Raw genomic sequence first — 17556 nt, 5'->3', positions numbered from 1 at the left:
CCCTGCTTCCATATACATTTCACAACATGTAACCTTTACACCAGAATTTAAAACATTTACATAAAATACAGACAAGGTCAAATAACATGAAAGCCCTTAATTAATTGTAATCAACTTTAATTTGCATCCCAGTATACGTACTGGTTATTACTGCTAACTAAATAAATGGACTTCTTCAGTTTGGAGAAAAAAGCCACGTTTTGATAAGCAGATATGAAAATCCAAGTGCTAATAAGGTTTCATTTGCATACATTAGTTTGATGATCTTAATAAAGAACTCACTGAAGTATTCCTTTGGAATTTTTTGTTCTTATTATGCACATTTATGCCACAGAGCAATCAATAAATGTCAAACTGAAAAAATGACAATTTAAATGAAGACGGAAATAGTGTCTAGGTATAGTATAAGGGATGAAGATGCAGAAGGCCTTAGGAAAATCTCCATGGAATCACAATTGACAATAATTGAATGAAATTTAAAAGAGGTGTTTTTTTCAGTCACGCTGCATCATACACAAAGTCAGAGAGACAAAGACTGACACGCTGTCTAATTTTTAATGAGGGCACAGCAAGTCCTGGGCTGCACCGTAATTTGAATGGCTGATTCGCGCTACTTTAGGATTTTTGAGGTTGAACAGATAGGTTGGTCTTGCCTTATGTGTGAGAATCACACACGCGGGGAGCAAAATTAAGTTTCATAAATCGTTGTGCATGCGAGCTCTTATCTGTGATTCTTTTGAAAATCCTGCTGAAACCCTCTCAGTTGGTAAAGGCGTGTGTGGCACCAGAACCCTCACAGGAGCACATGAAATGTACATGCAGACCGAAAACTAGCAGCTTCCCGGACCTCCATCCCTCTGCTTCTCCTGCCTGCAGGAAACGCCATGCTCCTGCTCAGACATTGCAGAGCTGGCTTGGATGAAAGTCATGTGCTCCGGCTGCACCCTCAGTGACATGTATTCTGCAGGATGATATTACAAAGCCATTGCTGAGATTTAACATGAGCATACCTTGCAGTGAAGATTATGGAGATACGTATAAATACTGCTGTAAGCCGTTAAGGTAAAGTCATGTTCTGCACATAACCATGCAGCGTGCCATGTGGCGCACTTCAACTTTCAAGAGTTTGCCCGAGATATTAATTTGAAAATTGAGTGTTGTATTACTGAGGTAGTTTGGCTATCCCTCGCAGTGCTTTAACATGGAGAAAAAAAATCTAATTGTAATTGAAAAGATTAAGGGCTGTGTACAGCTGGGTGGATAAAGGAATATGAACTTTTAACCAGAAGCTTTAATTAATATCTGCAGACAGCTGAGTTATATAATTAAAACATAAGCATTCAGACTTGTCAAATGATGCCCCCCCCCCTCCTTAAAAAGATAACAAAAGCAAAGCTGCCTAAATCTAATGCTAACTCTTACACTTGGAATAACCACAAGAAGGTGTATTTCTGTTTAATCTTTTAAGAAAAGGTAATCTTCTGGCTAAATATTAAGTCATCAATTATTCTTTTACATAACTTTAAATTACCGAGTCAGTCTAGTAAAATTAGTGTCTTTTGTTTCTTATTATACCGTATTGCTGTTGAAAATTACAGTTGATCATAGCATGCAAGTCTCTGCCATTGTTGTTCCATTCATCATTTGTCATTTTAAACTTGCAGGAACAAAGTGAATAAATTGACTCTCTCACACTCTTATTATGCTGGCTTTCTTTTAATAACTGATAATTAGCTTTGCTTACGCGGTCGTCTAAAATCTGCCTTTTTTGTTCTCCTTCTCAAGTATAGCAGCAGCCAATTATGTCACAGCAACCAATATCGAGAATGCAAACCACAGACCCCGACGACCTGTCTCCAGGCGACTCCTCCAGCACCGGCATTTCCCCGGCTTCTGGAACGGAGAAGGTGAATCTTCGGACTCGCTCGGGGCGCGGAGAGTGATGGGATTCGGTTCAAGTGGGGACCAGCATGATGACACCTCAAGCAAGGCGTTAGAAAGCACATCTCGTGGGAGTGTGTCTGCAGGTCTCGCTAGGCTGAAACAAGAGGGGCATGGCTGTGTTCACACCCAAGACATAAAAAAGGAAGCCTGTTACATTCTTCAAGTCCCTTCATTCTCTGCCTGGACTGTGATCTGTTCTTCTGCGTGAGAACAGCCAGCAGGCAATGTAGTGAAGCCTGAGAAACGCAGCTCCTCTGAACAATCAATCTCACATCAATTCGATGTGTAGAACTGTTAACAATGGAAGCCATGCTTGCTCTTCAAATAACATCTATATGACTTCAAAAAGACAAGCAGGGGCTGCAGTTGAGCTGGGTGAGGGCATGGACTGACCACAGCTTGCACCCATTCCCAATTATACGGATATTAGGCAAAACAACACAGTCTTCTAGAATATATACCGTTTGATTTGTGTTCTTTTTAGCTCTAAAATAAGCTAAAAAAAACCCAAAATATTTCCTTGCTACTGTATGAGAACTTAGTGACTTCCAGCCGATGAGCAGACACAGCCAAAAAACAGTGGCGTTTTTATTTCCACAGCTCACTGCCATTCCCCATAATGACAACGAAAAACAGGTCAATATATATTCATGAAACGTGCAGTGGAGTCAATTCATGAGTGTCATGAAATAAAAATGCAGTAAGCAGAAAAAATATTTCAAGTTTTTATTCATTTTTTTGGATTTAAAATCTTCCTGCCAACAGTAGTCTTATGTCTCATATGTATACCACACATGTATATTATTACGCTGTGTGAACACAATACCTGTAAATATGTTCACGTACGAGTACTGTTACTATCAAGAGTTTTTATTTCTGCATTTGTCACAAAGAAGCATTTTGAGAACATACTCTACTTCTAATTTATTCAGAGGTGAGTTGAGACCAAATAAAAGGAATTTTTAAACAGTTAACATTCAGATAATGTTGTCAGCCTGAGAAGCAAAGCAAAGGTTGACTATCACTGGAAACGCTTAAGATTTTTTTAATTAATACGCAATTATGTGCAATTACAGGGAATCAGCCTTAATCAATGAAATCAGATATGTAATTAAAATTTAGACATCAGCTACTTTAAATCAGTTAATGATTAATTAGAATTAAGCTTTTTTGCCCATAATATGATTTTGCTGTTTGTGGGTTGATTGAAAATAGAAGACAGAAGGTGGCGCCAGCTCGGATCTCTGAAAACGGACTTATTCTTCTATATGAAAATCTGAAATTGAAGGAAACTGGAATCTTTCGCATCTCTTTCTGACCACTTCAACCGCATTTCCTCACGCACCGTATGCGGAGACTTAGCTCACGGACAGACGAAAACTGCACCTTCCCAGAAACGCCACAAGATGGCGCGACAAAAGGGCTAATTGAATGAGCTGCATGCCTAAATGTAGTCTATTTAAATTCACCTAATAAAAACACCTTGTCTCCATAGTGCCACATCACCCACCTTCCCACACATCTAAGTGGTATTTAAACTGAGCATAATTCCTGTCTCGACTGGAACAGCAGACTGAACCGTGGGTTTCTTCGGCAGCGTTTCCCCTCAGACAAGTATAAAACCGAAGGCGCATTTACTCGTACACACCTTGCAGTGCCTGCTGCACGGTTTATTAACCTAGGCAGCTAATGCGAAATTATAATAATTTAGAGACTCAGAGAGGAAGACGCAGGTTGTTCCTCTCCAGCAACTTCAATATTGCGTTATAATCCTCCCGGTTCGCTTGGATCTGTTAACCTGCGTGTGGCGCTTTAAATAGATTGCAAATCGAAAATAAGAAATGTGCGTTTTTATAATGTATGCGTGTAATTAGTGCATTTTAAACAAAGCGATGGTGCCCCGCTGGAAATAACAGAGGCTGACATTTATTTTCTAGGGTTAATAACAGTGCCAGGATAAATGAATCAAATTGTGTCCCTAAATTATACGGCGTCTCTAAATATCAGTCTATAGTACATTTCTATTTGTGACCAGAAAAAAAATATTTTTAATATTATCATTACTATTATTATTGCGTTGATCTGAGAGTAAGTGGCTTCTAAAGTTTCTGACTCAATAATGCATTTTATTTTGCAAGTAACATGTTACAGCCAACAATGCTGGGGTCAGTTCGGGCGCCAATATTTATTGCCCATATACGCTCCAATTAGAAAGTTTTTTTGTATCAACGTTGTTATTTTTCTCGCGTGTATGCATATAAATGAAATAGCATTACTACTCACATCGACTACTCAATAAAAAGTGCTGAATTTTTAGGCACAGAAAAATATGTTCTAGTACAACGATCAAACGATGCTGTTATTTTATGGAATCGTTGTTTTTACTTGTGGGACCGGACCGGGACCTAAATGCCTTCATACGGTATGTCATGAACCAAAATCCAGGAACCATGAATATTTGCTTTGAAGACAACGTGTTTGTGCGGATGTTTTCTGGGACAAAATACATAATGTCCATAAAAGCCCGCATCTTGTCAGGAAGGTAATAGGGTATTATGGTACTCTGCGTTTTCTGTTAAATATGAAACAGACCAAACGAACAGAGAGCGCATTCAATACAATATAGCATAATTCATAACTAAGATTATTTTCGTTGTGGGTTTCAAAACGATATTGTCACTTGTATAGGTACTATATTTCTCAGTGCAAAATATAGTTTTCTCGTTGTCGGATAATATTTTCCATGTTTTAATCAGTAACATTTTATATTCAATGGACAGCAGGTCCTTGAACAGAAACAAAAAGAAAACTTAAAAAAATACTTCGAAAGTTCATCGCTGTTCTTTTTCCTATAAACTTTGCTCATTACAGTTTTTCACTGGCGTTATTTTTTATTATTATTTTCATGCTTGGCAGATCCCGCAGTATAACTGAGCTGGTACATAAATAGAGAAAGAGTAAATTGTAGCTTGTTGAAGTTTGGGGATTGAATTCTGAAAACGATCCTTTTAGCAGCGATGGGTCTGAGCCGCGGATGAGGTCATGCCATTCACAGCGGGTTAAATAGACTTTCATTTAAAATTACATTCTCAATCTTTCTCAACACACTCTTCTGCCTTATTACAAAAACGGCTTACAGCCGCACTATCGAAAGAAAGCGCTCTAGTACCATTATTGCCAGCCTATCTCTTTTTTAAGTCAATCATCTAAGTTGTTAAAGGCTGGTTCAGTGATTTTTTTCCCCATTCGATACAAAGACTTATAAGCGGCTATCCAGAAGCAAAGCAATTTAATGAGACTTAATTAAAAAATGGAATAGATTCAGCGAAGCTATCAGCAAAAATCACCATATTGGACAATACATGGAAGTCTTACTTGTAAAGAAACTGTTTCTCGGTGTAAATGGAAACGTCATAATTTTTTCATTTACAGATGAGAAAGTATACATCTTGCATCTGTTATTCTAGGATCTCTTTTTCAAACGTCTAATTGAATATTACTCGTACAAAGGTTGTCATATCACAATAATGTGATTAACATTCCCCAAAAAGCCACAATAATATTATTTCCACAAGTGCTACATTTTACAGTAACAAGGTGCTTGTTGTCTGGCGGTACCGCTGAACATTCAAGTTTCAATTTTTGCGTTTAATATTTCAAAATTATGCCGCTCCAGTTTACTGTTTAGTTCAAAATATTTTGTTCCTTTACAGTCTAACTTAATATTTAATTGATCTCTATATATGTCGGATATTACTGGGAATTACAAGAAATGTTACATTGGGGCTGCTAACATTATAATAGTTTCACGCGTTAAAAATCGAAAATGTCCCAGATTTTGTATTCTGCATCCAGAGAAGAGAATGTTATTTTTAACGGCGTATGTTTAAAGTACACCAGCAATTTCGTTTTGGTAATTATATATTGATTTAACCATATTATGTTATGAAGATATTGCTAACAGAGATAACCTAATATTTTGCTCAATTCTAGCAACACTCATTTTTTTTAATACGCCCGAATAAAGAAAGCACAAAAATATGGGCTGGAATTTATACAAGGAACCGACGCCTTGTTTTATGCATCTATGTTCAGAAAAAAATACATTTCTTCTTAGGTCAAAGCCGAAATGTATCTATTTCGTTAATTATACAAACAGACCTGAAGAAGAATTGTAGCAAAAGGGACACGAACGCAGCATCTGAAAACGACTTGGCGCTATGACTTTGACATGTTTCCTAGTTTCGTAAAATATTTCCTACATAGATGTGCAGAAACTATAAGCAATTTGGTTTTAAATATTTAGATCAATCAATTCCTGAATTTACATCAGTGCAATTTGGAAACACAAATCTTGTATTCGGAGTTTTTATCAAATATATCCCTCTTTTTCCCTGTGGGTAAATTAAATATCTGTTAAACACCTGCAGAACGTCTATAGAAATACGATTACAGGTCCAATGTACTTGTGAGACTGAGGTTCTGTCTTTGCGACTTTATTCCAGGAGCATTACTGTGACCTCCGGGTCTCACTTTTGAAGTTTGAATTCGGTTGTTTTGTTTTATTTATTTTTTTTACGGTGGTGAAGGTTCGCATACAGTTCGATCCAAGAAACGGCAACTCCACTTCGAGGTTTCGATTTCTTTCCCATGTCAACTCTTAATGGAAAAGAAAAATAAAGATCCTTGGAGTTTTTTTTCCTCCTTCCCCCTCTCTGTCTCCCTCTCTCCCTCTCTCTCTCCTCCGGGAGCCAATCAAGAGCGGCGGAGCACGTGCGCGCCGGGAGACTGGAGGGCGAAGCCCCGGCGGCTCTGCGCCTCCGCCAGTACTGTCCCAGTCCGGAGCGGCGACTGGAGCAGCGGGCCACGCCACCGGGAGACTCCGTGCTGCAGTCCGACGCCAGACGCGGGGACCGAAGGGAAAATGAGCAGTCAGTACGAGGAAGACGTCTCCGAGAGAACAGAGTGCAAAAGTAAATCGCCAACTTTACTGTCTTCCTACTGCATAGACAGTATCCTGGGCCGGCGCAGCCCCTGCAAGATGAGGCTGATGGGGGCGCCGGGGCTGCTGCCCCCGCTGCCCGGCAGGGCGGACCTGGAGAAGGCGAGCGAAGGTAAGACGGGGCTCTGCCCGGCCTGCTCTGTCGATTGGCGTGACACCTCGAAAGTAGGCTGAGGGTTGCAGAGACCTGTTGGCCACGCTTAGGTACTGTACAAGCGCGGGGTCCAGCTATCATCACCGACTCCCACCAGACCACCCGAGCGACGCCTGCTGCTGCTCCTTTCTCTTTAGGGAGTTTTGCCATGAACGGTATGAGGCTGGTTTGAATTTGGAAAATAATGTTTCGTTTCACTCCGCTAAAATAGCACGCTTGAGACTAGTCATTCAGGCAAACGAAGCCAGCAGCGCTGAGGAGGAAGTGGAGTTAACGGCCCATTTGGTGAAGTGGTCCCCAAGTTTTCAAAGTTTCGATTGCGCTAAATATATTAGACCGACAACATCACGACATTTCATTTTATACGTGCCCGTGGTTGTCAGAGGAAAAACAAAATGCAGAACGACAAACATTAAAATAGGAGTGGGGAAGGTTTTCACGACCTTAATTTCAAAACCCATCGGCTACGTGTTTAAAAACGAAATCTTGTTGTGGCAGTATAAGGAGTCTATAACAATCCACTAAATACATTTCATTAATATTTGTCATTGTTCAGGTTAGAGTATTATTTATACGCTACTGTTAATACACCCTGTGCTTCTTTACTTTCAGTTAAATGCGTTAAAACTACTTAATACATTATTAAAGCTGTCGAGGGTACAAAATAACATTTTTTTGTGTTATTATCCTTTAACATAATGAAGTTTTGAATATGCTGTTGTCTTAAGTGTTACTGAACTATAGATGATTTATGTTAACTGCATTCCTAAGTGCATTTTCACAGCTCTGACTAGATTAACCGTGGCATCCGTGTGGATCGTATTTTTAGGTTCGGCTAAAGAGAGCCAGGCTTTCGACTCCGAGATCCACTTGCCCCCGAAGCTACGCCGGCTCTACGGCCAGGGCGGGAAATACCTGGACGCCGGCAGAGGATTTAACGAGCACGGCGAGAAGGCAGAAGGCGACAGGGTCCTGGATCAGACCTGCGAGAGCCTGAAAATCATCCAGGCGCCGCAGGTCAGCATCAGCCGCAGCAAGTCGTACCGGGAAAACGCGACGTACAGGGACAGCGCCGGCGAGCCGGGCGCGGAGCGCGGAGCGGGCGAGGAGCGGGTGGAGCTGGAGGCGCTCAAGTTCGAGGAAGACGCCGTGAAGGAGGAAGGCTGCGGGGACGCGGAGCTGTCCCCGAAGGGCGAAGAGGGCCTGCAGCCGGATGGGGATGTTAAGGACGGGGAGGACAGCGTGTGTTTGTCCGCGGGCAGCGACACGGAAGAGGGAATGCTAAAGCGAAAGCAGAGAAGATACAGGACTACCTTCACCAGCTACCAGCTGGAAGAGCTGGAGAGGGCTTTTCAGAAAACCCACTACCCCGACGTGTTCACCAGGTACGCCGGGTCGGCCCTCCGCCGGGTGGCCGGGCGGGGGCGGGGTGTGACTGCGCGCCGCTGTCGGACATCCTGCCTGGACGGTCCCGGGCGCACGGCTGACGTTTCAGGTCCGGGGGGACCCAGTCGGTCCGCGCGTAACGTTCAAACACAGCGCGGAAACGAGACTAAAGTTTGAAAAAAAAAATTTGAATCATATTTACCCGCGGCTGTTATTTATCCGACCAAGTTAGAAAATCATTGGATTGATTTTCTTGCTTCCCAGCGAAACTTTTTAACGAAGACGTTACCCAGTAGGCCCGTGGGGTCGTTTCCCAAACCGGATAGAAACTTTTCGGTTGAAGTGCGGAGTCGCACTGCTGATCAATTTACTAAACATCATGTCCTGTTAGTGACAGTTAATGTCCTGTCGTTGTCCTTCGTTTCAAACGTCATGTCCTGTTAGAAACAAAACGAAATAATTTGTGGCGTATTTGCTTAGATTAATATTTATGTTTTGTTTTATAGTTTTCTATTTCCGTTATTTTCTGGCACCTATACTGAACGAATTGAATACACATACACAAAAAACAGGCCTGTGGTATTTGAATCGCATTTTACCTGGTAAACCCATGACACCGCCTTCACCCGAGAGTTGATAGAATTACTGCATTTTCTCAGAACAAATCGAATATTCAAACGACACTTAAAAATACACTTCGGGTCTCTGGAAGGAAAAAAATAAAACTTTAAAGTTGGGAAAATTAGAGGAAAATCATTAAAGCCTATTTAACTTAGTTTAGAAAAAACGAGATTTATAGCCGACTTTTACATAATGGTAGTCGAAGATATTCAACGAAACACACAACATATATAGATGCGTCTAATTATATTCATTACTGTTATCATCACGAAGACATTTATTCATTTTTACTGATATTTCGTTTGGTTTGCACCTTTATAATTCTTGCTGTTCAGAGGCTGGCGTTTTGAAAAACAAACTTAAAAGAAGCGATTGTAATGTTATAAGGCTAAATCGTTTCTAAGATGGTTCCCCAAGTATTAGAATGACAAGAGCCATCTGAAAGTGTTATTGCATCTTTGCTCATCAAATTAGCTATAAGGAAAAGATAAGCTAAAACAGCCAATATATTGGAGTAAAAAAACGCATTCTCAGATTTTCTCAGATTTGAAGAAGGAAGCAGTCATTGTTATGACTTTTCCAAATAAACTGGAATGGTTTAGAATATTTGTGACTATATAAGCTGTACATCGGTCTTGTTTAACATCATGTCAATAACCAAATTTAATTAAAATCAAGCTTTTTGCGCGTACGTATTTACAACATATTTACATAACAACTAGGTAGAATAAAGTTCTTTGAATTTTATCGAGGTAATTACACCAGTTTGTATGAATTTAAAAAGCAAGTATTTCTCAGAAAAAAAATATTCGTTAGGTCCTGTGTTTCCTGTTTATATTGTGTTGTACCCCATTTAAATATACATTTCTAATAACACCTGTCTATGTTTTCTCCGCAGACTTCGTTTTCTCGAGACTTACTGTCATTTGAAATACTTAGTGTGTATTTAATATTTATAATATAATAACATATAACGTGACTCCCCGCTCGTTGTGTCTTGTAGAGAAGAGTTGGCGATGCGACTTGACCTGACAGAAGCCAGAGTTCAAGTAAGTGCTTCGAACTTTTTCATTAAATGTAATTTGTCTAATCGATACACGCTTTATGTATAATAAAATTATAAATTTAAAGGATGAAAGTTTCAAACTTTTAATGCTTATTATTTTACATTGCTACAATGTTACGCGAAACGGGCCTAATATTTCTAGATTCCGTGATTATTCAGGGCAATGTGCAATGAGTATTCATAGATCTTATATTTACGAGGTTTCTCGCAACTGCTTACAAAAAACCAATACATATATGTGTAGTTATTATTTCTCCGAAATTTTCCCAGAAGAGAAAAAATAAATCTTTTTATATACATATATTTTTATTCTATAAATGGAGTAGTAAGATTGTGAAATGAAACGGTCTGGTAATTATTATAAGAAACAAACCACTCACGTTAAATACCAAAATTAAAGTTAATTCTTAACTTTTATTAAGCGGCGTTTCCAAGTAAATCATAATTTCCGCACGCTGAAGGGCATTAAATGTAACGTATTCTCTCTGTAATTAAGTGAACAATTGTGATTCATAAAAGCACACTTAGCGCCCGAGTAAACAGCGCTGTTTCAGGGTGAAATGGTATTTGATTTCTCCTTGCTCGCGGGATCGAGGAGAGCCCGGATAATACTATTTGATTTCCCATTTTCTGATTGCAGTAGCCTCGCATCGATCTGATGCCTGCCTGATGCCAGCAGCCCCCCCCCCCCGCCCCCGCCCACCACAGTGTGGCTTACATTTCTAAACCAAGTCTCATAACCACAGAGACAATAAACACAGGGATGTCCTGTTTGCCTGCATAAAACAGATGTTAGTTTGGGGCAGTACATGAACAAACCACTTTACAGTTACAACCAAGCGGCGATAAAGGCTAATCAATTCCATATGGCTGATTTAATACACAACAGCTCCTTACATTAAGATAGTGGGAGTTTTTAAGTTTTTATACGGTACAACAATCCCTCCCTCCTCTTTTTTATAAACTGTTGACACATTGTTCTATTGTCAGAGGTGATGTGACCGCCGACCAGCATATTTCAGCTGCGATGGTAAATGTTAAGAGAAGACGTGGGAAAGTTAAATAACTTTTCTCGCTCTGGTCTATCCTTCTGATGGGAATTTAATTTAAAGAGTATTAATAATTATTGCGAGCCTTTCAGCTTCTCTGTCCCCATCTTTTGTTAACACGGTTCTTAATTATCTCTTCCCTCCCATATTTAGGATGGCTAAACCGGATTTTAATTAGGAAACTTAGGCTAACGGGCCATGAGGAAATGGGTTTAAGGCCGTGTAATTAACTTTGACTTTCTGCCTATTTGTCACCTCATTAAAACGAAACGAAGCCTTTTTGTTAACTGAAGCGAGTTTTTTTTTCAGGCTTTTACAGAAATGCGCGCGTTTAATATGATTAACACAGCATAAAAGTAGAAAAACAAGCGCAAAATGAGCGGAGATTTAAAAAGGAATCCCTGAACAATGAATAATTTAAAAGTAGTTTTAAAAACATTTTTCTTTTTTTTTCTTCTCGTGAATGAAAATTTAACCGTATTGGCCAATATAGCACTTTTAGGCACGCAGTCATACACGTGTGCAGTCCAAGCGATTTACAGAGAACTACAAGTAATTAAATGGTCAAATTGTGACCGAGATGTTTCTTGGCACGGAGGTGAAACGGAAGGCAATGTCTTCTTTATCCACCTGTTTCACCAACGCACAGTTAACTACCCGGATGATTAAACAGTGGCAACTATGCAGTGCATGTTAGGAGACTTCTACACTTCCTGGTCATCAGTAACACTAGTGGTAATATTAATATCAACAAGAAAGATAAGAAGAGAGCAAGAGAGGAACTGGAATGGTCTAAATCAACCCCACCAGGCAGGCCTCCAGTCCAGAGTCTCCAGGGCCGATTAGGCCTGGCTGAAGCAGCAGGTGAAAGAGAGTGGAGCTGGGCGTTAGAGACCAAACGCTCAAGCCCACGGCCGCGCTCTCGGTGTGCCCCTGTGACCCCCCCCTCTGCCATCGCCAGGTGTGGTTTCAGAACCGCAGGGCCAAGTGGAGGAAGAGGGAGAAGGCCGGGGTGCAGACCCACCCCCCGGGACTGCCCTTCCCGGGACCCCTGGCCGCCACCCACCCCCTGAGCCACTACCTCGACGGCAGCCCCTTCCCGCCGCACCACCCCGCGCTGGAGTCCGCCTGGACCGCCGCGGCCGCCGCCGCCGCCGCCGCCGCCTTCCCGGGCCTCCCGCCGCCCGCCAGCTCCTCGCTGCCCCCCGCCGGCACCCCCCTGGGCCTCAGCACCTTCCTGGGGGCTGCCATGTTCAGGCACCCCGCCTTCATCAGCCCCACCTTCGGCAGGTAAGCCTCCTCCTCCTCCCCTGACAGACCGCTAGCAGGCCGCGCGCTCCCGGGGGCCCCTGGGAGCCCCTGGGAGCCCCTAGGAGCTGAGGACGAGTGTCTCCAGAGGTTCAGAGACAGCAGCAGGCCGGCGCTGGCACGCTGGGATCGTCTCTTCATAGGGAACTCAGTCCTTGAGACCCGGGACTGGAAGCTGTGCGGTACAACATCAACAAACAAAATAACAAAATACACAGTTTCCTCTTAAAGGATAAAGTACAAAATTCCTCAGGAATAAGACATACTTTCCTCTGATATATAAGCAGGGTACAACTCTTACTTCTGGAGTGAGAGTCTGAGATGCATTCAAATAACTACAGCTTTGGAAGAAATTTAGGTATGTCTTTTAGAGGGAAATACAGAGATTTTTTTTTAACATATCCAGAAACTCTGATGTAACCCCTCCTCACTTCTGGTTGTTGTGAGTTTCATACTGTAGATACACGCAGTTGTGGAGATAGAGGCATTTCTGCCTTCTCCGAGAAGTGTCATCCCCGTCAATACACCTCCAGTAAGACACTCGAAGGGATATGTTAAAAAACATTAAGGCTTCAGTTCAATGTGGTGCTGTTATTAAAGTGCGCTGTTTGTGAGGACATTTCTATACAAAGTGTATTAGAAAGAGATGCACCCCATGCAGTGCTTATGTAGCTGCATTGAACAGCAATACTAAAAAATGGAATTAATTTGGAACTGATGTTAACCTCTGATCAATAAAAATGAACTGAATAGGAAATAAGTCCCGTACATGCATCTGAATAACAATGAACTACAGTTTGGATGAAATCCACAGGACGTCCCCAAGCCATAACACAGGACAATTGGTTATTTCTTTCAGTCAGTTCTGTACATAGGCGGTAATGGCCAAAGGTAACCTTATTTATTTTATGTCTAGACAAATTGCATGTTTAATATGTGAAATATTTGCAGAAATGGATTCTCTACCCATCTGAGTTTCATAAAATACATATTGTTTGGTTATGTGTCTTTAAATGGATTTTCTGTAGGTTCCCTTGTACAAATCACATATGAGATATAGTTTTGCATTTAAAGGATTAGATTAGTTCTATTTTAGCAAAAACCCCTGACAGGTTCTGGGGGTAGTTGTACCAATAATTAAGTTACTAAGCAATGATGGTAATACTTAAGTGAATTTGTGGAAATAAGAATTTAAAAGATGTGCTATGAATGATCAGTTCACTATAATGGAGGTTCTGCAGTGTTTTAATAAAGCATCTACAGAGAGACAGCAGTGTTCATACTAATGTATGACCTGATGTATCCCTGTAACTAATTCTACAATAACCTCGTCATTACCTTCCATTTACAGATGCTTATTAACATTCTCAATTGGCAACAACTGTAATAATAATTGGTAAATAATCGTTAATAACTGGGAAATAATTGGATTTATATCCAATTGTCACCTCAATTTATTCCACTTTAACCAAAAGCATTACTCAAATGATGGACAAAATCCAGAAGCCTATATTTCTTACAAATAAGAAAAAAAAACAGAAAACATTGAGTAGAAACAGAAGAGTTCTCAAGCATCCAAATCGTTGATTAATATTCAAAGATGGATAAAATGCTCACAAAGCACTTAAGAGTTTTGTTTGAAAATAAATCTGGAAAAATTACTGTAAACTGATAAATGTCAAGGTGTTGCTCTTTCATTGAACTTTCAATATCCTGCGATATGTGAGCACATTTGTGAAGCAAAGAGAATTTCTAATTACCATTAGCATTTTTGTGCAGACTGGCTAGCAAGCAGCTGTCAATGAAGTGATTTTAGCAGATGCTGATCAGAGATAATTTGGGCAGTGAGGAAAAGGCACAAGAGAACTGAGGTGAGGAAATTTTCAATGAAAGGCAGGTGACTGCCTAACTGTACTGTATTGGCAGAACCACACAGTAACTTCTCATTGAACTAAGTCCTGGAATAGAGTCTTGCAAAGCAATCATCTCATACAGATCCTGTTCAACAAAGAATAACATTTTATTTTCAATTCAAGCTCTATGTAAAACATCCTCAAAATAGAGGTGCTACAGCTCTTTATTGGAAGAAATTACAGATGGGCCTCAACTTCATTATGTGCACTCCTATTCAGTGATGCGAAAAAGATTCATCATATTTTGTTAAATGGAACATTTTTGCAATCCTGTTTTTCCAACTAGGAATCTGTATATCTATCTATATAACTTTGCATGGTTAAAGCTTAGAGCCCTGGACTGAAGGCATCAGGCGAGTGTGTTACTGCTAGAGAGGCAGGTCTACCAAGCTGGGGTGGCAAAAGCTGTGAATATAGCAGATAGCAGGACTTCCCAAGAGTGTGATGCAACATGTACTCGCCTGATCAATAATGTGGACATCAAAAAGGAAACAATTCAATGACCTGGCTGTGCTGGGACTTCAAGAGAGGAGTCAGTGACCTTCAGTGGAAAGAGGACGGGCTGGCTTCACCTCCATCTGTGATTCCACTGGAATGTTTCGGTTCTCATTCCACCGATGCCCACACACTGACTTTGTTCAAATCCAGGCAAATTCGTGCCGCTTGTTTTAATCACACATCCTGCCAGCCCTGTTGGGCAGGTCTTTAATGATGCATGTGACTGCAGGAAAAGGAGTTTCCCCCTCACAGCCCTGCCACCCAACAGCACCTCTCTAACGAAAGGTGGCCAGCGAGCGGCTGCTTTGCCTTTCACCCACTGAAGATGTACATTTTCCCAGATGTATTTTTCACCCTGATCTCTGCTTATTATATATTCATTTCAGCCCATATTACAGCGAAATTACGGCACAATGTTTTTTTTATGTTAATACTCTCAGTTCTGCTCCGACAAATCTTTTCCTGCTGCAGGAAGCACAGTGGTTCTGGCACTGGAGCAAATCACCAGGGCAGACACATTCATGCTAATAATAGGTGATTAACTAGGTTATCAGTCCTATGCATTTAGCTGGAGCACTCGCTGATTTACCATTCAGATCCTTCGGATGATTGTATATATCCATAACTAGATTGTGCATTCATACCTGAGCAATCCAGCGGCTCAGAGCTCGGACGGTCTTCTCCGTCACGTACAGGAGGGCGGGGTAGCTTCCCAAGCCAGCCGCAGCCAGGGAGTGAGCCTCCAGGGGCCCCCCGGGGCACTGGGGTACAGGGCCCTTGGCCTTTTAAGGAAGGCACTTGTCTCTTCCTTGGTGTTAAGGAGAAGCCAGCTGACATGCCTGCAGTCAGACGGGTCTGGAACGGGTCTTTATCGGTGTGGGGCGGACCGATGGGAGAGGTGGAGGGGGTTCCCACGGTGCCTCAGCACGCTCTCCTCTTGCCCCCTCTCTTCCGGCAGGCTGTTCTCCAGCATGGCCCCCCTGACCAGCGCTTCCACTGCTGCCACCCTGCTGCGGCAGCCGGCCCCCGCCGTGGACAGCGCCGTGCCCGCCAGCGGCCTGTCCGACGCCACGGCAGCCGCGGCCGACCGGCGCGCCTCCAGCATCGCCGCCCTCCGACTGAAGGCCAAGGAGCACTCGGCGCAGCTGACCCAGCTCAACATCCTCCCGGCCAACGGCGCCGGCAAGGAGGTGTGCTGAGCCCGGCCCGGCCCGGCCCGGCCCGGAAACAAGCACGACCAAATGACCCGCAGAGGACCGGCACACCTCCCACGCCCCCCGGCCCCCTGGCACACCCACCGCCAGGCCAGGCCAGGCGCGGAGCCGCAGTGTCCCGCTGAGGGCGAGACCAAGTCCACACCACGCCAGAGTCTCTCCCCTCCCGGTCAGGGCCACACCTGAGCACACTCGGCACACACCTGGGAGCCTCTCTGAGCCCAGCGGCTGGGCCTGAAGCAGTCCGGACCCGCGGGCAGCGGCCCGGCTGTGGAAGTGAAGAGACTGGGAACAGGCCAGGTGAAGGGCTCAGGTGTGCTGTGTCTCCTCATAGGGCTGTTCTGTTCTCTCCCGTCTTTCACACTGTAACCAAGGTTGCTATGCCAAAGGGAAACATATACTACTGCCAGGATCTTGGACTGTTTAAGTCACTAAACTGTGATCAGTACATCTGTATATAGGATTGTAATTAAGAAGAAATGCAAAACAGAGCTTTGTATATTTGAAATGTTATAAGAAGAAGTTGCACTTGATATAGTATTGTATGGATGTCATCCTGTAGATTTTCTTCAGTGTTCGTGAGACAATAGATTCCTAGAATATTATTTATGTACACTATTTAAATTAAGAGGCACAGAAGGTGTTGAAAACCTTGAGAGGCGATGATGCCTTTTTTTTTTGTAATGTAAATGTTTGTACTTTTCTTTGTCCCCGATGAGGCCAGGAAAAGTAATCTACTAAAAATAAACGTTGAACAAGCCACGTCGTCCCTTTCTCCTGTATTTCAACCCACGGGGAAGAGAGGACATGATCAGTCTTAATGGACATGCATGACACCATCGGCACCATTATGAAAACATCCTCGCAGACCAAGTAAATAAACTACTCTGAATACTTATTGCACGTCACACAGAAGAAATATTGTCATCTTTTAAAACACGACGTAGAAAAATCGAGGTATGGTGAATTACAATACGCGATCTTGACTTTACTTGGCTCTTTTGGGGAAGTTTTCAGATTTGTCTTCACTCCTGGTGTTAAAGTCAGGTTATTGTCTGCTAATTTACACCGTTTCTGCATTTTACGGAACGCGCAGTCAGGGGCGAAAGAAGAGCAAGATTACTTTCCGCGATGTGACACTGCAAATATTTAGTTAGAGCTTTGCTAAAAACACATTACTTTATTTGCAGATTGCTTTATGCGCGTCATAAAACGCCTAGCGACCTTCACGATACTCGCAAATGAACAACCTAGCGATTTGCAGACTGAACGCAGGTTTGTCAACAGTTATTTGACTGGCATATAAAAATGTCACCTGACACAGAAATATATACTCATCCTATCATTATATTTTTATTTCTAATCACGTTTAATTGAAACTAATATTTTAAAACTCCTTAG

General features: G+C 42.1%; 1 protein-coding gene across 1 annotated transcript; it reads left to right on the top strand.

The window, feature by feature from the left end:
* Positions 1-6625: 6625 nt before the first annotated feature.
* On the top strand, positions 6626-16917 carry arxa (aristaless related homeobox a). The gene is made up of 5 exons (XM_088920350.1): positions 6626-7058; positions 7930-8485; positions 10111-10156; positions 12184-12512; positions 15900-16917. The coding sequence occupies exons 1-5, from the start codon at positions 6869-6871 to the stop codon at positions 16138-16140; spliced, it is 1362 nt and encodes a 453-aa protein (XP_088776476.1). The 5' UTR covers positions 6626-6868; the 3' UTR covers positions 16141-16917.
* Positions 16918-17556: the final 639 nt, after the last annotated feature.

Source organism: Atractosteus spatula, chromosome 7, assembly GCF_055471065.1.
Source record: "Atractosteus spatula isolate fAtrSpa1 chromosome 7, fAtrSpa1.hap1, whole genome shotgun sequence".
NCBI lineage: Eukaryota > Metazoa > Chordata > Actinopteri > Semionotiformes > Lepisosteidae > Atractosteus > Atractosteus spatula.
Note: the sequence above shows the minus strand (reverse complement) of the source record. Positions and strands in the feature narration are given on the sequence as shown.